General features: G+C 34.1%; 3 protein-coding genes across 5 annotated transcripts; 2 read left to right on the forward strand and 1 right to left on the reverse strand.

The window, feature by feature from the left end:
• On the forward strand, nt 1–5941 carry LOC142623884 (glutamine synthetase leaf isozyme, chloroplastic). 3 transcript variants are annotated; one of them, XM_075797366.1, is made up of 15 exons: nt 128–204; nt 905–963; nt 1249–1521; nt 1626–1665; nt 1788–1891; nt 1972–2020; nt 2132–2238; nt 2609–2696; nt 2810–2938; nt 3024–3098; nt 3866–3919; nt 4011–4048; nt 4434–4593; nt 4693–4753; nt 5499–5941. In XM_075797366.1, the coding sequence occupies exons 3-15, from the start codon at nt 1268–1270 to the stop codon at nt 5636–5638; spliced, it is 1299 nt and encodes a 432-aa protein (XP_075653481.1). In that variant the 5' UTR covers nt 128–204; nt 905–963; nt 1249–1267; the 3' UTR covers nt 5639–5941. The 3 variants fall into 3 exon arrangements, with proteins under 3 accessions (XP_075653479.1, XP_075653481.1, XP_075653480.1); XM_075797365.1 differs by having other exon boundaries at nt 905–958; XM_075797364.1 differs by lacking the exon at nt 905–963 and having other exon boundaries at nt 1–204.
• A 362-nt stretch (nt 5942–6303) lies between these two features.
• Nucleotides 6304–7723, forward strand: LOC142625771 (membrane protein PM19L). The gene is made up of 4 exons (XM_075799484.1): nt 6304–6612; nt 6709–6928; nt 7267–7312; nt 7389–7723. Exons 1-4 carry the CDS (start codon nt 6486–6488, stop codon nt 7506–7508), a joined length of 513 nt encoding a protein of 170 aa, XP_075655599.1. The 5' UTR covers nt 6304–6485; the 3' UTR covers nt 7509–7723.
• Nucleotides 7724–11781: 4058 nt separating this feature from the next.
• On the reverse strand, nt 11782–19446 carry LOC142626512 (pyruvate, phosphate dikinase, chloroplastic). Its single transcript, XM_075800350.1, has 20 exons — nt 19393–19446; nt 19197–19253; nt 18838–19071; nt 18573–18710; nt 18131–18293; nt 17737–17972; nt 17490–17618; nt 17109–17288; nt 16555–16692; nt 15790–15954; nt 15541–15702; nt 15361–15450; nt 14705–14843; nt 14320–14497; nt 13671–13800; nt 13192–13320; nt 12860–12997; nt 12646–12723; nt 12066–12157; nt 11782–11984 (listed from the first exon to the last, which is right to left on the reverse strand). Exons 1-20 carry the CDS (start codon nt 19426–19428, stop codon nt 11942–11944), a joined length of 2655 nt encoding a protein of 884 aa, XP_075656465.1. The 5' UTR covers nt 19429–19446; the 3' UTR covers nt 11782–11941.
• Nucleotides 19447–20299: the final 853 nt, after the last annotated feature.

Below are 20299 nucleotides of genomic sequence, written 5' to 3' on the forward strand. Positions count from 1 at the left end.
ACCAACCTGCCATTTTCCTCCACTCATACAACACCCCTATCTAGCTAGGAAAAGCCAAAATACCTTCAACCTATCAACCACTACTATAATTTATAGACACTCCTCACCCAAATACCCACTTCACTTGACTACCTCTCACTCTCTCTCTCTCCTTCCTCCGCAGGCAATTCCTGCAAAACCCACCAGCCATTTGGCATTCCTGAGGTATGTTCATTACCCTTTATGTTTGATAACTTTTTCTTTGTACAAAGATTTTATTTTTATTTTTTTGGTTAAATAAAGATTTAATTTTTAAAGTAATGAGGTGATGGGTTTGCCAGCCTTTTAAGGAAAAATGTAACCATGTCAGTTTAGTCATATATTTGTCTAACTTTGCCACATGTCAATATTTTTTTGGGTTTATACTTTATACATTATATGTTTTTTCTTCAACGGTAAAATTCAAGCCCAAATGCTTTCACAAATTAGGCCTGTTTATGGAGGTTTTTGAGCGTTGTCTTTATTTTCATTTTTGTAATGTCCCATAGTTAATCCAGAAGTAAAATTTTTATTGCAACTAAAAGTGAAAAAAAAAAGAAAAAAAAGAAAGAAAAAGCACACAAGTTGAGGCCCTTTTGCTCAAAGTAGGTAGGTGAGGTGACTTTTTTTTGAGGATGATTCCCATGCAGGTAGGTCCACAAGTTGAGGACTTTTTTTTTTTTTTTTTTTTCATTCAATCAGTAGATGCCAATTCTTAGGATAGACTCATAAAATAATTGGCCACAAAGTCAACTGTTGAACTTCATATTTGTGGATTACAATTTTTTTCCAAATTGTCCTTCACAAATGTTAAATTTTCTTATATTCATTTTGTAGTTATGTGTGACTTTTTTTTATAACCAATTCCTGCTTAATTTTACTTCAGCTCAAGTGATTCTGATTCTGTAACTTCAGATTTTTTTTCCCCTCCTCTCTAAAGGTGAAGTAAGTTGCTGAGTATTCATATCTCCACAATGATTATAAATGATGATACAACATAACATATGATTAAAAAGAGAGATGCAAACTTATCAGTTGTCTAGGCACTCATTTTACTTGAGATTTCATCATATTCATAACACTGTGTTGTGATGGTCTTGGTTAGAATTATTGAGTTTGCTTTGGTGAAAATTGATAAGGAAGAAATTGCATCACAGTTCATCATTCAATATCTTTCCAATCTATTAAACTTTTAAGTCTGACTCCAAAGATTTTTTTTTTTTTTTTCAGAGTGGGGAGCAAGTGAAACATGGCGCAGATTTTAGCACCCTCTACACAATGGCAGATGAGAATTACAAGGAACTCTGTGAGTTCAAGTCCCATGACAACAAAGATGTGGAGTTCTCTATTGTTGAAACAGAATAAGAAATGGTCATCTAAAAGCTCAGCTAAGTTTCAAGTTTTTGCTGTGAAGTCTGAAAACGGTACTATCAATAGGATGGAAGATCTACTAAATTTGGACCTCACTCCATTTACTGACAAAATTATTGCTGAGTACATTTGGTACGTGCTCTTTCTAATTTATATTTGTAACTAACTCCTGGTTCAGCTCACTCCATGTGAGCACTCCTTTAAATATAAAATAATTTGAGATAATTTTGAAACAGGATTGGAGGGTCTGGGATTGATCTGCGTAGCAAGTCAAGGGTATGTTAATGATATGATAAAGTAGAACATGTGTGTGCATTCTTTCTTAATGTTTGAGTTTTATCACAGTTCAACATGTTGAAAATTTGAGTTTGTTGTTATCTTATTTTCCAAATTTTCAGACTATTCCTAAACCTGTTGAACATCCATCTGAGCTTCCCAAGTGGAATTATGATGGATCGAGTACTGGTCAAGCACCGGGTGAAGATAGTGAAGTAATTCTATAGTAAGATCTTCATGGCAATATGATATGTATATTTTGTAAGTCTTTGTTTGTACCATAAGTTGACCTAATACTTTCTCCAGCCCTCAAGCAATTTTTAAGGATCCTTTTCGTGGTGGTAACAATATCTTGGTAAGTAGCTAGTTAGTTCAGAAGATATTGTATTAATAATCATATTTAATTACCACTCTGAATTTGTTTGCTTTTAATTGATATTATGTCTTGTGCTTTAAAAAAAAAAAGGTAATTTGTGATACATACACGCCAGCAGGCGAGCCTATCCCAACAAACAAACGTCACAGGGCTGCTGAGATCTTCAGTAACAAGAAGGTTGTGGATGAAGTTACTTGGTGAGTCTGTTTATTTTGGTGTTCACTGTTGCATACTTCATAATCAAATTGTTGGTTTTTTCCATGTTTCCTATGTGTGTGTGTGTGTGTTTGTGTGTGTGTGAGAGAGAGAGAGAGAGTGAGAGAGAGAGAGAGAGAGAGAGAGTGATTGCATCCTTTCTACTATGTTTAAAAGGTGTGATATACTTGCAGACATATATTTTTAGTACATTGCATGTATTTTTAGTTGAACAGTGATTATATATAGGGTTCCTGAAGTGAATATGTATATGCTAATACATGGTGATTAAGTACCATCCTCATATACATTTTAGTTATTGAAATGTATTTTAAGAGAACTTTGCTGATGATTTCTGACTAATTATCTCAGGTATGGGATAGAGCAAGAATACACCTTACTTCAAACAAATGTGAAATGGCCATTAGGTTGGCCAGTTGGAGGCTATCCTGGTCCTCAGGTACTATCAATTTGTATTCACAAATTATGATTATAAGTTTCTGCAAATTTGATTGTATGGTTTTAGTATGTGACATGAATTCAATGTATATGATACTTTTAAGTTTGTCTCAGGGTCCGTACTACTGTAGTGCCGGGGCAGACAAGTCATTTGGCCGTGATATATCAGATGCTCATTACAAAGCTTGCTTATATGCTGGAATTAACGTCAGTGGCACCAATGGGGAGGTCATGCCCGGCCAGGTTCTCCTCTCACTCTCCTCTTTCATATCTTGCCTATGAACTCATGTAATGTTTGTCACTATTAATTTTTGTGATTGCCTTGCAGTGGGAGTATCAAGTAGGACCTAGTGTGGGAATTGAAGCTGGAGATCACATTTGGTGTTCAAGATACATTCTTGAGGTAATTCATTCCTAATTACTTTTGGGTCTATGAAACTGCAGAACCTTATGAAAAAGTATAAAGACTGCAGGTGCCACTTCAATGAAGAAAGACCTTTTTTTTTTATATATATTTTATATCAATGAAGAAAAGACTTTAATGGCTACAAATGATCAGTTAGAAACATTTGATACGTAAAATTGAGTGTCACTATAAAACTAAAGAAGTTCCATTTTGCTTATCCTCATGCAAGACAAATTTGAAAGTGCTATGCTAGAGAAATATTAAGTCAAATGGTATCTTATTGCTCTTAGCCAATGGGTATTGAGTTTGGATCCTTGATAATGATATCATTGTATAAGAGACTTTCTATCAAGGATGTGAATAGCTTTTCTAATTGAATCCTCCCCTTCTCTAAATGAACCAAAAAAAGAGTTGAATATGATAGAGCAGCTAATAATAATAAACTGTTTCTATGAAATTGTTCTTGATAGCGCCATGAAGAAGAAATTGTTCTCTTTGTTTTTTCTATTCTTTTTTGTATATTATACTTGTGGTGCTTCTTTTTGAACCTGAAAGGTGGTTATTATTACAAATAAATAGTTCACAGCCATAAGTAACATATACGGGATCAGATATCAACCATGTTGCCAATGAGTTGTCGGACTAGTAGATGATGACTTGCCTATGGTATCCATTTGTTCTTATGGTCATGTGTTTTAAGAATCGTCTTGTGTGTCTGTTCTACCATTAAGTTACTCATATTTTGTTTCTCCTCTGTCTGACAGAGAATTACTGAACAAGCTGGTGTTGTTCTCTCACTCGATCCAAAACCAATAGAGGTAATAAACCTCTATTATACAACTTTCCTATCTTCATATGAATTAATTAGATAAACTGATGAAGCTCTCTTTGACTTCTTTGTTTTGACAGGGTGATTGGAATGGTGCAGGATGCCACACCAATTACAGGTTTTTGTTTTCCACCTCTTTCTATTTTTGCTTCATTTGGTATCTCCTCTCTTCAAATAAAATCCTCTTTCTCACTTTGAGTGTTTCACTTTATGTTCCACTAATCACAGTCTAATACAAGTTCCTTCCTCCCCACCTTACCCCCCCTTGTTTTAAGTAACCAAGGTTTAAAATGAGCAAAAAAAAAAAAAAAAAACACAAGACATACTGCAATTGGTGAAGCATAAAGTGGTACACTAAGAGTGGGACAAAAGATTTTTATTACCTCTCTTCAGGCCCAAAGAGGGGAATAGAAAGGGACATGGTTCTATTAATGAAATCACTAATATGAGTATATGGAAATGGTGCTAATTCTATGAAATTTTGATTTATCATTATTTCACAGTACAAAGAGCATGAGGGAGGATGGAGGCTTTGAGGTTATAAAGAAGGCAATTTTGAACCTGTCACTTCGCCACAAAGAGCATATTAGTGCCTATGGAGAAGGGAATGAAAGAAGGTTAACTGGAAAGCATGAAACAGCCAGCATTAACACATTTTCTTGGGTACGCTCTTCTCCAAACCCATTTCTAACTTAAGACAATTAGTAATGGACATATTATCATACTTCTGTTAATAAAATCTCTTAAAAATTCTATATGCAGGGAGTAGCTAATCGTGGTTGCTCAATACGTGTGGGGCGTGAAACTGAGCAGAAAGGCAAAGGTAACACTTTAGCAGTACCACAACAATTCTCATGAAGGATCTAATTAATTGATAGGGAAAAAACAGAAGATGATTTCTAAATTCAATTTTTATCATAATTTAAATCCAAAGAAGACCTGTGGCTTTTTGTCATCTAGCTTTATGATTCTCCAAAGGGTAGGAACATTTTCTTTACCCAAAAAAAGGGTAGGAAAACTTCAGTCATGGACTGAAGTTGAAACAAACATATCAAAAGCATACATGACTTAACAATTAACATTCTCAGAAGGAATTCATTTTTAAACTAGAACAAATTTATATAATAATGTAGGGAACCTTTTTGAAGAAGAGCCTTTTGGACTTGTCTCTAGCCAATAAAACCTATGGACAAGGACAACTGACCCACTCACCATAACTAGTTGCTGGGTAATTTAGGGGCATTCACCCTTCACTGGCTAAGCAATTTATACTCATGTCCAGAAGCAGCTATAACAAATATGTTATCAATTAATACTGCAAATTATGTCAATCACTGTTAATAAATCTGGAACGACATAACTATATGTGCAAATCTTTATAAAGTCAAGTTGATTGCGTTTGTTTCAAAATTCATAGTACTCTTTGCCCTATTTTGTTATCGCTATTTGCTTTTTGGCTATTCCATGGATTTCTTTTCCCCACCTTTTTTAAGTTTTGAACTTTTGAATTCTAAAATTGTCTCTGTTTTGATTGCTAAACCTTTTGATATTGCCTACTATTGTGTTAGGGTACTTGGAAGATCGGCGTCCAGCTTCAAACATGGACCCTTACATTGTGACTGCACTATTGGCAGAAACTACAATTTTATGGGAGCCAACACTGGAGGCTGAAGCTCTAGCTGCTCAGAAGCTGGCATTGAATGTTTAAAGTCTATTTGTTCAACATAACCTGAAGACATTAAGAAAGAAATTACTGGGGATTAGTTAGCCCACATGCAGGGAAGCCTTCTAGATTTGTTAGAGCAGATCTTTTGTAAATAAGGGTCATGACAGTGAGTGATTGTTCATGCCCAAGCTTGTAGAATGGTTTATCAGGTGTAAGACATCCTGCATCATGAATACATTTGACAGCTGTTGGGCATATCACTTGGGATATCTGCACCTTCAATGTTCTCAGACTTGGTTCTACTATAATGTTCATACCATTGAATTGTGTTTTTTCTTGGCTGAATGAATTGTGGACTGTATCTTTAGCAATTTTCATCTCTTTTTATATTTCAAAAAAGCATGTGAATATAAGTGGCACTCATCTATTGGGGTGCAAGGACATAATGAAAAGCAATTTCAATACAGGATACCTCAACCAGGAAAAGGAATACAGGGGAAGTTTATTCTTTTCTTTTGATTGATTAGTCAGGTAAAGATATTCCAGCCAAACTGATGTCCTGCAGATTTAATAATATAAATAAACCAGAGAATCTTAGTTTTACGACCAGGGAAATTGACAAAAATTCTTTTCCCTTCCATGAGGCAAGCCCCTCAATGGAAAGGAATTCAAGCGGTTTCTTTGAATTAAAGACACTCCATTTAAATAATGAAAAGCAAAGGAACACACCAAAAAAAGAAAAAAAGAATATATGACTGGACCACCCTCATCTGGCATTGTTTCCTCGTGAGATAAAGAACAAGTCGTTGCTTATATATTCCTCTCCTGATCTCAAAAAGGGTAACCCAGTTCAAGTTTTTCCTTTTCTTAAATTTCAACATCAAAATCCATGGCTGCTGGAGGTTCCAAATCAACAGCTACTATTCTCCTAATCCTCAATCTTGTTTTATATTTTGTCATAACTGTGATTGCTTCATGGGCTATAAATCATGGGATTGAAAGAACTCATGAGACAGGTAACTAAACTTGTTTTTTACATATTAAACTTAGTCAGCTATTGTCATCCTCTCACGGTTATAACTTATGGTAGCATCTATATACGTGCATTGCAGCATCTGTTTTGCCAATTCCAGCTCGCATATTTCCAATTTACTTCCCAGTGGGCAATATGGCGACCGGTTTCTTTGTCATTTTAGCACTCCTTGCTGGTGTTGTGGGCATGGGCACCTCATTTACTGGCCTCAGTAATGTTTCTCAATGGAATGCACCCAACCTACTCGCAGCAGCTGACTCTTCTCTTGTAACTTTGTCACTCACTCTATTTGCCATGGGGTATATAAATTATTCTGCTCTTTTCTATTTCTCTTATATATCGTGACACATGACACGACAATTCTTGAAAAATTAGGACATGGTACAGTAGGATACGATAATTAATATATAACTTCAGGTATATTTTCTTTAGGTATCGGAAAATTGTGTTTAAGTTTTCAAAATAAATAACAACTATCAAATATCTAAATCGTATTTAAAATCAAAATATTTTTTTTAATTGTTTTTTTGGGGAGCGTGTGCCAAACACGGTAGAGATTTTGGAGTGTCCGTGCTTCTTAGTCTCTTTATATTCCTTGTATTTCTTTCAATTTCTAATATTGAACTGAATGTTACAGATTGGCATGCAAAGAGATTCAATATGGATGGACAGATTCAAACCTGGTAAGAATTTTTTATTTTATAATCATAGAAAAATAAAATTAGGACAAGTATAATATTGTTGTGTTATAATATGCAGAGGACTCTAGAAGTCATCACCATAGTTGCGAGTGCAACACAACTGTTATACACGGGTGCTATCCATGCTGGGGTTGGAAGTGTTTCACGAAGACCAAGACCATATGGTGGAAGAGTTTGAGCTACACTGCTTATGTGTTGATTATTTTTATAAAAGTGTATATCCATGATGATTGTGGAATAGTATTGCGAGTGATTTTCTTTTATATGTTTCTTCTCTTTTTGGGTGAGGATTTCAAGTGCTGGTTGTGAAGTCCATTGTGTTGATCTTAATTATACAATGTAAAGTGTGTGATTTTATTTCATCCTGACAAATAAATCAAGGCGTTTCCTGTATGCATCTATATCTTTTCATTCACCGAACACAATTTAATTGCAGGCCATAACAGGTTTATATATATATATATATACACACACACAAATACATATGATTGTGTTATAAAACTTGAGTGGAAAATTATTGTTACTTGTTAAAGTTAAATAAAGTGGATTATTCGGAGTTTGATGTGTGAATCTAGGATTAGTGATAAATTATGTAAATCTGGAGTTTGAGACTCCACATTACATATGTTGTTAGCATATCCTTGGTCTTTGTTGTGGCTAACATTTATTACCTTTGTGTTGTACTTTTTTTGTTGTTGAGAAATTTGGGTTGGTTCTTGTTACTTGTTGAGAAATTTGGGTTGGTACTTGGTAACACTTGCTTTATTATATTGATTGAGACTTTGCTTTTGCAAAATAATTTATAAAGACTCCTCACCCAAATACCCACTTGACTACCTCTCTCTCTCTCTCTCTCTCTTGAAGGGCAAAACCCACCAGCCATTTGGCATTCTAGAGGTATGTTCATTACCCTATCTTTGATAACTGTTTTCTTTGTACAAAGATTTGTTTTTTAAAATAACTAACCGTGAACCCGTGCGTTGCACGTAGGGATGGCAATGGGGCGGGGCGGGGCGGGGCAGAGCCGAAGGATGGGATCTTCGCCCCCGCCTCGTATAGATTTTTCTTGACCCATCCCGCCCCTTAAGGCCTCGCGAAGACCCGCGAAGCTCCGTCCTATATCGTAAAACTTTATTTCTTGTTAATTTTTCCTATAACTATTACTATTTTTTCAAATAAAATGACATGTTTCAATATTAAAAATATACTTGAAATTATAAATAAATTTATCCTATCAAATCAAACTAATTTTTAGCAAAAACTAAATAATATTATCTAAATGTTTAACAAGACAATGTCACAACAAAAATCTCATAGTATAACACAAAAATCTCATATTATGTTAATGATGAAAAGTAAGTTAAGAAAGACATATGAATCATGAATGAAAAGACAAAAAAAAAAGAGTTAAAATTGGTACCTTATTTCCAACTTTGCTTGAGAGAAAAGAGAGGTAGAACCATGTTAGGTAGAATAAAATAAGCTAATGATATTTTTGTTTAAATAGTAGGATTTTAGAATATGATTAAATTATAATTTAATCCTTATTAATGCGGGGTGGGGCGGGGTGGGTCTAAAAAGTGTAAACTCATCCTCACCCCGCCTCGTGATGCGGGTCTAAAATCTCGCCCCATCCCCGCCTCATCACCTTTGTGGGGTGGGGAAAACCCGCACGGGGCGAAGCGGGGAGGGGCGGGGAAAAATTGTCATCCCTAGTTGCACGTGATAATCATTTTTATGGTGATTTTATTAATTTTTTTTACAATTTAAACTAATTTAATAAAAAATTAATGTATTTCATAATCATATTTTTATTTATTATAGAAATAATCATAAATGTAATATAAGAATAATCATAAATCATTAATATAAATTTGTCGTACAAAAATGAAAACAATACAATTTTTCTCAGAAATTCAGAAAGCAAGTTTACGAAAATATTCATTTTTTAATAAAATTTATTTATAACACTGTGTATCACTAAAAATAATATAAAATTTGAAAAATTTTCTTTTAGTTTTAAACAAACTTTCTCAAACCTTATTTTTTCTGCCTGCAATCCAAAACACCAAAAAACGTAACTAAAAAAATTAATAAACTTAATAATGATTAATTGGACCAATTAGGAAAAATAATTTGTTGTTGATAATCTATTAAGGTTGTTTTCTTTGCAGAAATTGTAATTTCTTCCAACCAAAACATATTATCAAATAAACAATTCAAATTTCTATATATGCATTGTTATAAAATAATAATAACAATTAAAGTAAAATTGCAAAAAATAAAATTTGTCACCCATCTAATTATTTTCATTTGGCTAACTTTTGCTTTTCTCTAAATATATGGTATTATAGAGTACTTCTAATACAACTATTAAGAGTACTTTGTCCACCACAAATGATTAAAAAATAAACAAAAATTAGTAAAGTCTCATAATTTACATCTAAATTGAGCACCATAAAAAATCATGATGTGTAATAGACTAAATACCAAATTATTCAAATTATGCTATGTAATAGAGTAATATTATATTTTTATATGCTATATTTAATTCTTTATAATGCAATAGGATAAAATTTAACAATTAAAGAGAAAAAAAAACAATTTAACAAACAAAAAACAAACAATAAATGCCAAATTATCCAAATCATGTTATGTAATAGAATAATATTATATTTTTATATGCTATATTTAATTCTTTATAACCCAATAGGATAATATTTAACAATCAAATAAAAAAAAAAAAAACTAAATCGCATTAACCTAGGATAAAATTTAACAATCAAATAGAACAAAAAAAACAACAATTTAAAATAACAAAACTAAATCGCATTAACCTAAAGTAGAGTTTTAAAGAATATAAAACATTATTAACCTAAAACAAAGATACAAGAAAAATAAAAATAAAAAATCTTCAAAAAATTTGAGAGAGAGAGATATAACCTTTTTTTGTGAGGCAAATTATGCATAAAATAGAAGAGGTAATGACGAATTTATAGTAAGAGGGTATAAATAAGAAAATACAAAAATAAAGGAAGATGAATGGAAAGAGAAAGAATGATATTAATGTAACACTTGGAGGCCTTAGGCATCTGCCTAATTGGCCTAGTGGAAGGACCAACCCTGAGTAAAGGGTAGTGGGGAGATGAAAAGATAAGAGAGAGAGAAATGTTGAAGATGTAGTGGAGAGATGAAAAGATAAGAAAAGGAGAAAGGTTGAAGAAATATAAATATTAAAAAAATAAATGTTAAAGGTAATTAGAGGAAAATTGAATAGTTGAGCTAAGTGCGACCTATATAAACAAATCAATTTTAATACAGGATACCTCAACCAAGAAAAGGTATAGAGGTGAAGTTTATTCTTTCCTTTTGTTTGATTGGTCAGGTAAAGATATTCCTGCTAAACTGATGTCCTGCAGATTTAATAATGTAAAATAAACAAGAAAATCTTAGTTTTAGGACCAGGAAAATTGACAAAAATTCTTTTTCTTTCCGTGAGGCGAGCCCCTCAATGGAAAGGAATTCAAGCTATTTCTTTGAATTAAAGACACTCCATCTTAATTATGAAAAGCAAGGGAACACCACGCCAAAAAAAAAAAAAAAAAAAGGAATATATGACAGGACCACCCTCATCTGGCATTGTTTCCTGCTAAGATAAAGAACAACTCCTTGCTTATATATTCCTCTCCTGATCTCAAAAAAGGGAGACCCAGTTCAAGTTTTTCCGTTTCTTAAATTTTAAACATCAAAATCTATGGCTTCTGAAGGTTCCAAATCAACAGCCACCATTCTCCTAATCCTCAATCTTGTTTTATATTTTGTCATAACTGTGATTGCTTCATGAGCTATAAATCATGAGATTGAAAGAACTCACAAGGAAGCTGACTAAATTTGTTTTGACATATTAAACTTAGTAAGGCATTGTCATCCTCTCAAAGTTATAACTTATGGTATCATCTATATGTGCATTGCAGAATCTGATTTTTGAGATTTCATAATTCCAATATAAATTATTCCTCTCTTTTCTATTTCTCTTATATCTAACGTGACACATGACATAATAGTTCTTGAAAAATTAGAATATGATACAATTAGAGAATACAACAATTAATTAATATGTAACTTTAAGTATATTTTATGTTTATTTTTAAGTTTTCAAAATAAATAACAACTATCAAAATCTTTAAAAACATGTTTAAAATAAAAATATATTTTTTAAACTATTTTTTTGGGGGGAGTGTGTGTCAAACACAGTCGGAGATTTTGGAGTGTCGGTACTTCTTAATGAGTCTCTTTATACTGAACTGAATGTTATAAATTGGCTTGCAAAGAGATTCAACGTGGATGGGATGATTCAAACCTGGTAAGAATTTTATATTTTATAACAGGAGAAAAATAACTCCTTATATTATTAATCAGGTTTTCCTGTCAAACCATATATTCTGACCCCCTCTTCCCCACAGGACTATGAGGACTTGTCCTTTATTTTTTTTACACTAATATTCGATGGCATCCCTTCTTCTCCTTATTCTTCTTACACCAATGTAATCACTGAATATTTCTGTATATGATACATACATGTCAAGAAATGTGCTGAAGTAGCTAACCCTCTCAGACAACAACTTGAGCAGCTGCAAGCCTAGCAATAGGAACCCTGTTGATAAAATTTAAATCAGGATTTTGTTCCAATCATGAAAGTAGCATAAGAAATTTCAAAGTGCCAAGACAGCCCAACCTGAATGGAGAACATGAAACATAGTCCAGTCCAGCCTCTGCAAAGAAGGCAATGGAAGAAGGTTCCCCCCCATGCTCTCCACATATTCCAACCTGTTTTATCATGATCATTTATCAAGTGAAGAAAAATAATCAATCATACCAACCAAAAAAAATTAAAGAAACTTGCCCCTACATAAGTACATTACAATAAGCTACTAGCAGAGCTGGTTGCATGGGATATTGAAATAGTTAGAGAATTGATATCAAGTTCAACCTGATTATAGATGATGGGCACATTTAAAAAATTAATATTTTAAGAGTGATGGATGCTGCAAGATTCAGCCCCATCCCTGACAGCTTGACATGCCATCACAAAAGGCATGAAGCTGAAATATTGTCATAAATGGCTAATTGAAGCTATGTATTGCTTGGCATCATCACATTAATGTGATTTGAGTATCATTTTTGCCACAATCATGAAATGCTATCTTTCTCAGATAAACCCAAATCCAAATGTCCTATCAACTCTCCATTAGAGAGGAACATTTCTACATAATTCAAGAGTACATGCATATCTACAATGCAAAGTTTCCATTTACCTTTAAGCTAGGTCTAGCTGAACGACCCCTTTCTGTGGCAATCTTGATGAGCTGACCAACACCTCTTTGATCAAGTACCTGCAAGCAACAAAATTGGAGTATGGGCGTTATAAGTTTCAATTTTTCTCCATTGCCTTAAATATGGAAACTTCTGTTTCTTGTAGTATAATCTATCTTCCCAAGAAGCCCACGGACGTATTAAAATAAGACTAACCTCAAATGGATCATTTTGCAGAATGCCTTGGGCTAGGTAAGTTGGGAGAAACTTGCCAACATCATCTCTACTGTAACCAAAGGTCATCTGTGTGAGATCATTGGTTCCGAAGGAGAAGAAATCTGCTTCCTTTGCAATCTGTAATCATCCATTACAATATGTATGGCATTATGAGCAGTATTCAATATTACATTCCTTTTTATGGGTTGAAATTTATAATTTTTTGCCCAGCTTCAAAGAGAGTAAAAAATAATGCCTTTCCTTATAGAGACTTCCCTATGACTTAAAAAGTACTTATAGAAACCTGGAAGGAACATTTCAACATAGTATACCTCATCTGCAACAAGAGCAGCTCTAGGGATTTCAATCATGGTCCCCACCTTATAGCTCAAGGAGGAACCCATCTCAGAGAACACCTTCTTTGCAACACTTTGTATTAATCTCACTTGATGTCCAAGTTCCTGATATAGAAAAATGTCAATTTATCTCACCAAAAAAAAAAAAAAAAAAATCAATATGGATGTTTTAATCCCCTATATACTAAACTGTAAGAATTCCTATCAGTTTTGACTTTATGACTATGAGTTCAAAATTGGGAGAATAGCATGTCTAAAATTTCATGAAGTTTGATCACACTGAGGTTTCTTGTTTCAAATTACATACACATATTCAAGATAAAGAAATAAAGAGACAATACATGATTTAGAATGAGGAATGTAATATTGCTGCATCTTTCTCTATCATTTTAAGCATAATAAGGAACCTAATATTACACAAGAATAATAAGACAAAGGAATAGACAGAACCATGCCTGAGGTGTTCCAACAAGGGGAGCCATTATCTCAGGAAAAACTTTAACACCTTGTTTGCTCATTGAGACAGCAGCCTGAAAGATTGCACGTGCCTGCATTTCAGTGAGTTCTGGATATGCTATCCCTAGCCTGTTGACACAGGAGAAAAACTCATTTGTGAACTGTGAACAACAATAAGATGTCTTTTGAATATTTCTTGAAGTTGTGTTTTTCAAAGCAACTACAGTGTTGAGAGTTCTTTCATACTCATCCTCACAGAAGTTTAATAAGAATTCATGAGGATAGTCAATTGATTCTATATTGTCAGAAAACGAATGAGGCAGTTGTGGATTGATCAGTATTATGAAATAGGGCCAAGATGAAGACAATGGCTGTTGGTTCTCAATCTATCTCACACAATTTTTAGCTCAGTGTGATGATATTTGGAGCCCAACATGATGTAGGAGACATCAAAGTAGTGTGATGTCTGTTCAATAACATCTTTATTGGTTTTTAACAAAGAATCATCTCCATTGAATATTCAGAAAACTTTAGTTTTTAATATGGAAAGTAATTAAAGAAAGCTATAATTATACTAGCCGATGAATGCTATGAGAACACATTTTGAGCAATCTTAGAAACAAAAGCTCATAAGAAGGGCCACCAAACCTGCAGCCTCTGAAACCAAGCATGGGATTTACTTCTGATAACTTTTCAATTCTTGAAAAAACTTCCTCTTCATTTATGCCAGTCTCTGCAGTTAGTTCGCTCACAATCTGTTGGTTGTCACCATGGGGAAGAAATTCATGAAGTGGAGGATCTAACAGTCGGATAGTTACTGGAAGGCCTGAAATTCCAAAATAAAACTGGATAACAAAAAATTGAACAAAAATGTACAATTATGATTAAATAAGAGTGAAGTGCCCGAGATAATGTGATACTAAGCTGTCCATCTCACCATTGGTATTGTGATTGCATTTTACCAAAGCTGTTGATCCACATGGTAGATATTTCATAATTTTCAAAATTTCAAAACAAAAGAAGAGGAAAGTACCATCCATTGCGCGAAAAATTCCCTCAAAGTCAGATCTTTGATAAGGTAACAAAGAGTTCAAAGCTGCCTTCCTTTGTTCTTGTGTAACTGCCATTATCATCTTCCTAACAGCCTTTAGCCTTTCATCTGAAGCAAAGAACTGAAACATCCCAAAGCATGAGAAAATGAAATTTGTAACCTTACTGGACCAGATAAAAGATGATCTAGAAAGTAAATATAAGTTATTTTTTTTAGTTAACACCAACATGTACGCTAACTTTCCTGCATATGAAACATGTTTGACAAAAATTATTAAAGTGGGTGTTTGAAGTCAAGAAAAAAACTTGATTTAGCTCCTTGAGCTCTACTGAACATTTGCAATTGACGAGAAATTGGGGTACTTACATGGATACAACATTGTAATAACAAAAAAATAAAATATATTAAATTTTAAAATGTCCTTCCAACAATTGTTAAAGAAAATTTGCGTGCACACGTGTACTCTACTACTGTAGTACAAGGCTATATAAACAACTCATATTAGATCCTCCTATCTGGAGACCATAATGAACCATCCATATTCGAAAGGACTTACACACTCCCATCGATAACTATATATCTAGGAAATTTGTTTCTTTTATATGTGAGGAGGACAGTGATGTAAGAGATATAATTACCATGTGCTCTGTCCTGCAAAGGCCAATCCCATTGGCACCATTCTTTCTTGCTATTAATGCATCCTCAGGGGTGTCAGCATTTGCCATAACCTATTACAGCAACGTACCACTAAATTAGTTAATAGAAGTTCCAACTACTGACAATGCAAGCCCTTAGAGCACTTAACACAACTGTAGCACCTTGAGATGCCTTATCTTATCGGCCCAAGACATAAAGATCTCCAAGTCACCACTTAATGTGGGAGGAGAGAGTGGTTGTTTTCCCAATATCACTTCACCTGTGGAGCCATTGAGTGAGAGCCATTCTCCTTCCTTAATCACTATATGCCCAATCACAACAACCTGTATTGTTGATAAACAAAACCTATTATTACACTCCTTCTTTTGGGGCAGCTATAATGTATAGGAGATAAACTTTTAAAACATCACCTTCTTGAGGTCATTTACATGGATTTCAAAACAGCCGGAAACACAACACTTTCCCCACCCACGTGCCACAACAGCTGCATGAGACGTCATGCCACCTCTAGCTGTCAAGATCCCAACAGCTGCATGCATACCACCAACATCCTCAGGTCTGGTCTCTGTCCTCACCTTCAATTATACAAAATCATGGAAAAACTTCAGTTCTAACAATGAAATGGGATTAAAAAGTTGAAACGCATATAGCATCTAATATCATAACATTCTATAATTTGACAAGCAGCCATACAAGCATATGGGTTTTAATACAAAGAGTGTGTAATGAGGAAGCGCTAGTCACATATGCACTTATCCTCAAAAGGACTAGTCAAGTTACAAATAGGGCTTCTTGTAATTACTTATAAACTAGTCAAGTTAATATTGGGGCTCCTTGTAATCACTTATAAACCCTAGATCCACCTTGGAAACACCTGATGTGGGTCTCGACACATGCCCGCTCAAGGCACTCAAACAATCCAATCAAATCAAATCCGCATAATTTGGGTACCACAAAGTGTGTTTTAGTCATTTTACAGTGAATGGCATTAGAAAAAAAATTTGCAATTCCATTAGAATTATAGCTGAATCTATTCCATCAGTAATCTTAAGCCATCACCAAAGGCTGCATTTTTTTTTCCAACATATCGAAAATTCCCCTTTGTTTAGATCAAAACAAACTAACAGTTCTTGGAAAGAAAAAGAATTGTGAAAAGGGTATTATTTTGAGCATACCAAGATGACACTCTTTCCTTCTGCATGCCATGTTTCAGCATCCTCAGCTCTGAACACAATTTGCCCCACTGCAGCTCCTGGAGATGCTGGCAAGCCCTTGGCGACCACTTTGTCTTTGTAAGCAGTCAGATTCTCAAACTAGTTCAGCAACATCCCAATGAAGTCAGAAGACCTTTATGATCACGTGAATGTGATCATATGTAGATTAATAATTACAAACGTCTACAGTGCATTATTAGGCAGATGTAGGGATCTTCACCGTAGAACAGAATAGAAATGATAAGCAGGACAGCGTTGAGTGCAAAGTGCAAAATAGGAACACCATATATAAAAGAATTAACAAGCTAACTTAATCAAATAAACTGATTGAAATATACTAAAGATGCAGGCTCATGGCAATTTTACTGCATATATAGACAGCCATTAGTTTCTACTTCACATCGAAGTTGACCTTTTAAGTTCCTTAAAATACAGTTAACCAATATCAAATTGCAGTTTGACCTATGATTTTTAATTTGCGGTTAAGTTTAAAATTTCAATCTCTATATATATACCTGTGGATGAAGAAGTTGGTCAAGATGTTGTGGCTCCACCATCTTGATTGCAGAGCTCATATCAACAAGCCCTTCGTTAACCATGTCTACAGCTATTGTTACTGCAGCTTTACCAGTACGCTTTCCAGAACGGCATTGCAACATCCACAACCTATCTTCTTGGACTGTGAATTCGATGTCCTGTATTAATCAGAGAAGACCCCATCTTAGTATTCTACTGCAATACAATAGAGATCATTTTATTGTTAAATTTCGGCAAAATATGACTGACATGCATTTCATAATTTGAGAAAGTGAAGACCATTATCCTCTCAGAAATCAAGAGGGTAATGAATGTAATGATGACAATTAGAATCATCTGCTAAAAATGTGAACTTTTACCATCATATCTTTGTAATATCTCTCTAGAATTTCACAGTTCTCTACAAGCTCCTTGTAAGCGTTAGGCATGCTACTTTTCATGGTGTTGAAGTCTTCTGGTGTCCTAATTCCAGCAACTACATCTTCTCCCTATTTAAAGCCATTCTTTAGCTACACTCATCAATACTAAGATAATCTCTACTGATATGTACATAAAAGGAGAAGTTCGAGTCTTAAAGCAAGCTCAAGATGGGACTGGTATAAGAACCTGAGCATTGGATAGAAACTCCCCATAGAGCTTCTTCTCACCGGTGCTAGGATTCCTAGTAAATAGAACACCTGTCCCTGAAGTATTTCCCCTGTTCCCAAACACCATGCATTGAATGCTTACTGCAGTTCCCTTTAGCCCAGTTATTTGATTAATGCTCCGATATTTGATGGCCCTTGGGCTATCCCAAGAATCAAAAACAGCTTTAATAGCCAACTGCAATTGTTGTTTTGGATCTGCAGATAGATACAGCCAAAAAGGGGTGAGTTTAAAGGGATAGAATATATAAACAGTTTTTGGCCATATTTTCCTATGGATTCTTTATCAGTCAATGTAAAGGTTTTTCTAAGAAAAGAAAGAAATAAAAATAAGTTTTCAGTGTCATACTTGGTACCTGAAGGAAACTTTTCACCCTTGGATTCAAGGTAAACATTCTTGTATTGTTTCACCAGCTCTTTGAGATCAGAGGCTTTTAGATCAGTGTCAAGTTTGACTCCTTTTTCACGCTTCAACTTTTCTAACTTCTCCTCAAATAATTTGTGTGGAATTCCCAATACCTCCAATTAAAGACGACAAGTTTTTCAATAAATTAGCAACAAGAGAATACAACAGTTTGATTCATTTACCCCCATTTAAATAAAAAAAAAAAAGCACACTCAATTATCAACAGATTGCATTGGTTTAGAGGGAGCATTATAGTTGGGTAATTTTAAATGTTTCAGTGACTCTGCATTGCCAAACAAATTGTGGAAGACAGGAAACTAAGCAGAGAATTGAGAAGCACTGGAACCGAACACAAGTTAGCATAGAGAGCAACATCTAGAAGAAGCACTTACAACATTTCCAAACATGTCTAGAAAACGTCTGTAACAGTCATAAGCGAAGCGCTCTTCACTTTTTAAGGCCAAACCAGTAACTACCTCATCATTAAGTCCAAGGTTTAGGACAGTGTCCATCATGCCAGGCATGGAAATCTACATATTATATAATTAGAAGACTATTCAGTTCCTTTTATGTATCACTGATATAGATGCAATTCAGTTAGTGCACATTATAAATTAATAACATGTAGCTACTCTATGGTCACTAGCAAAAGCTTACCTCAGCACCAGAGCGGACAGAGATGAGGAGGGGCTTAGAAGGGTCACCAAGAGAAGCTTTAATGTCCTTCTCCATCGTCTCCAAGCCTTCCAATACTTTCTCCCATAAACCTTTTGGCAACTCCCTTCCATTCAGCTGATATTCTTGGCATGCTTCTGTTGATATAGTAATTCCTGGTGGTACAGATAACCCAATGCTTGCCATTTCTGCAAGGCTTCCTCCCTTTCCTCCCAACTGCAACCAAACACTAGTACAAAGTCATATAATGTATACATTCAATCATTCTTACACGTCCACATCCACCATCAACTTGGATATATCATAACAGATTCTAGAGAAGTAGCTAAAATAAAGCTTACCAAGGACTTCATGCCCTTTTTACCTTCACTCCTTCCTTTGCCAAAAGTAAAAACTCGCTGTGTAAATGCAGTGAAAGACAGACGTTAATATGTGATGCAAAAATTCCTAACACAATTAGCAACCTATTTGGTTTGCTCACACAATTTGATGAAAGACAGACACAATGTGAAATACACAAACGTAAAGAAACCATACCTTAGTTTCACCGGTTACTCTAATCCCATTTTCCATCACGAAACCGTTCTCTGTTAACAGTTCAAATTAAAAAAATGTTCTCTAGCTAGTCTTTCTTTGATAAACCTGTTTGAATGAGGGGAGCTTCACATGAACCAAGGATGGAACTACGTTGGAGCTGAGGAAAAGAAAACACCATTAGTATATATACTAACACAAAAAAAAAAAAAAAAATCTTTCGATCCTAGAATTTATATGTTATCATCTAATGCACTGAACTCGTTAAAATGATAACATATAACTAAAAATGGATACATTTCATTATCGTGACACGTTTAGAATAATTAAACACTGAACCTAAGCCATGCTCTATGCCTTATATTTGCCTTATATAGTTAATATAGCTAGTCCTATGCAACTATAACTATTTAACAACTATATTTTTACTATTTTTTCAAAAATAGCAATTAATGGAGATTTTGTCAAAATATATTTAATTTGACAAAATCTCCATTAATTCAAAACAGTGTGCCACTTTTGGCATAGATAAAGAAAATTCAAAACAGTGTGCCACTTTTTGCATAGATAAAGAAAATTTAACAAGATGTTAATTTTTTTTGGGTAAGACAAATATGAACTTGTCCCATTTCTAAAAGCCATACGTCAGCACTATACAGAGCACGGTTTTTTTTAATTTTTTTAAATATTAAAACTAGTTTGGATTTTTTATTTTATACAAACCGCAGACTCGGGTGAGAATAGATAAATATTATGTAATGGGGTGTGTAATACATAAAAAGTAACAATTATTTTAAGTGTTGTTTATTTAAAAAAAAATATTTCTACAAATATTTTATTTTTTTATCTTTACAAATATTTCATTCTTTTTTTTTATTAATATTTTTTGAGGTGAATCATTTTCTTCTAA

The sequence above is a fragment of the Castanea sativa genome, chromosome 2 (assembly GCF_040712315.1).
Source record: "Castanea sativa cultivar Marrone di Chiusa Pesio chromosome 2, ASM4071231v1".
Classification (NCBI taxonomy): Eukaryota; Viridiplantae; Streptophyta; class Magnoliopsida; order Fagales; family Fagaceae; genus Castanea; species Castanea sativa.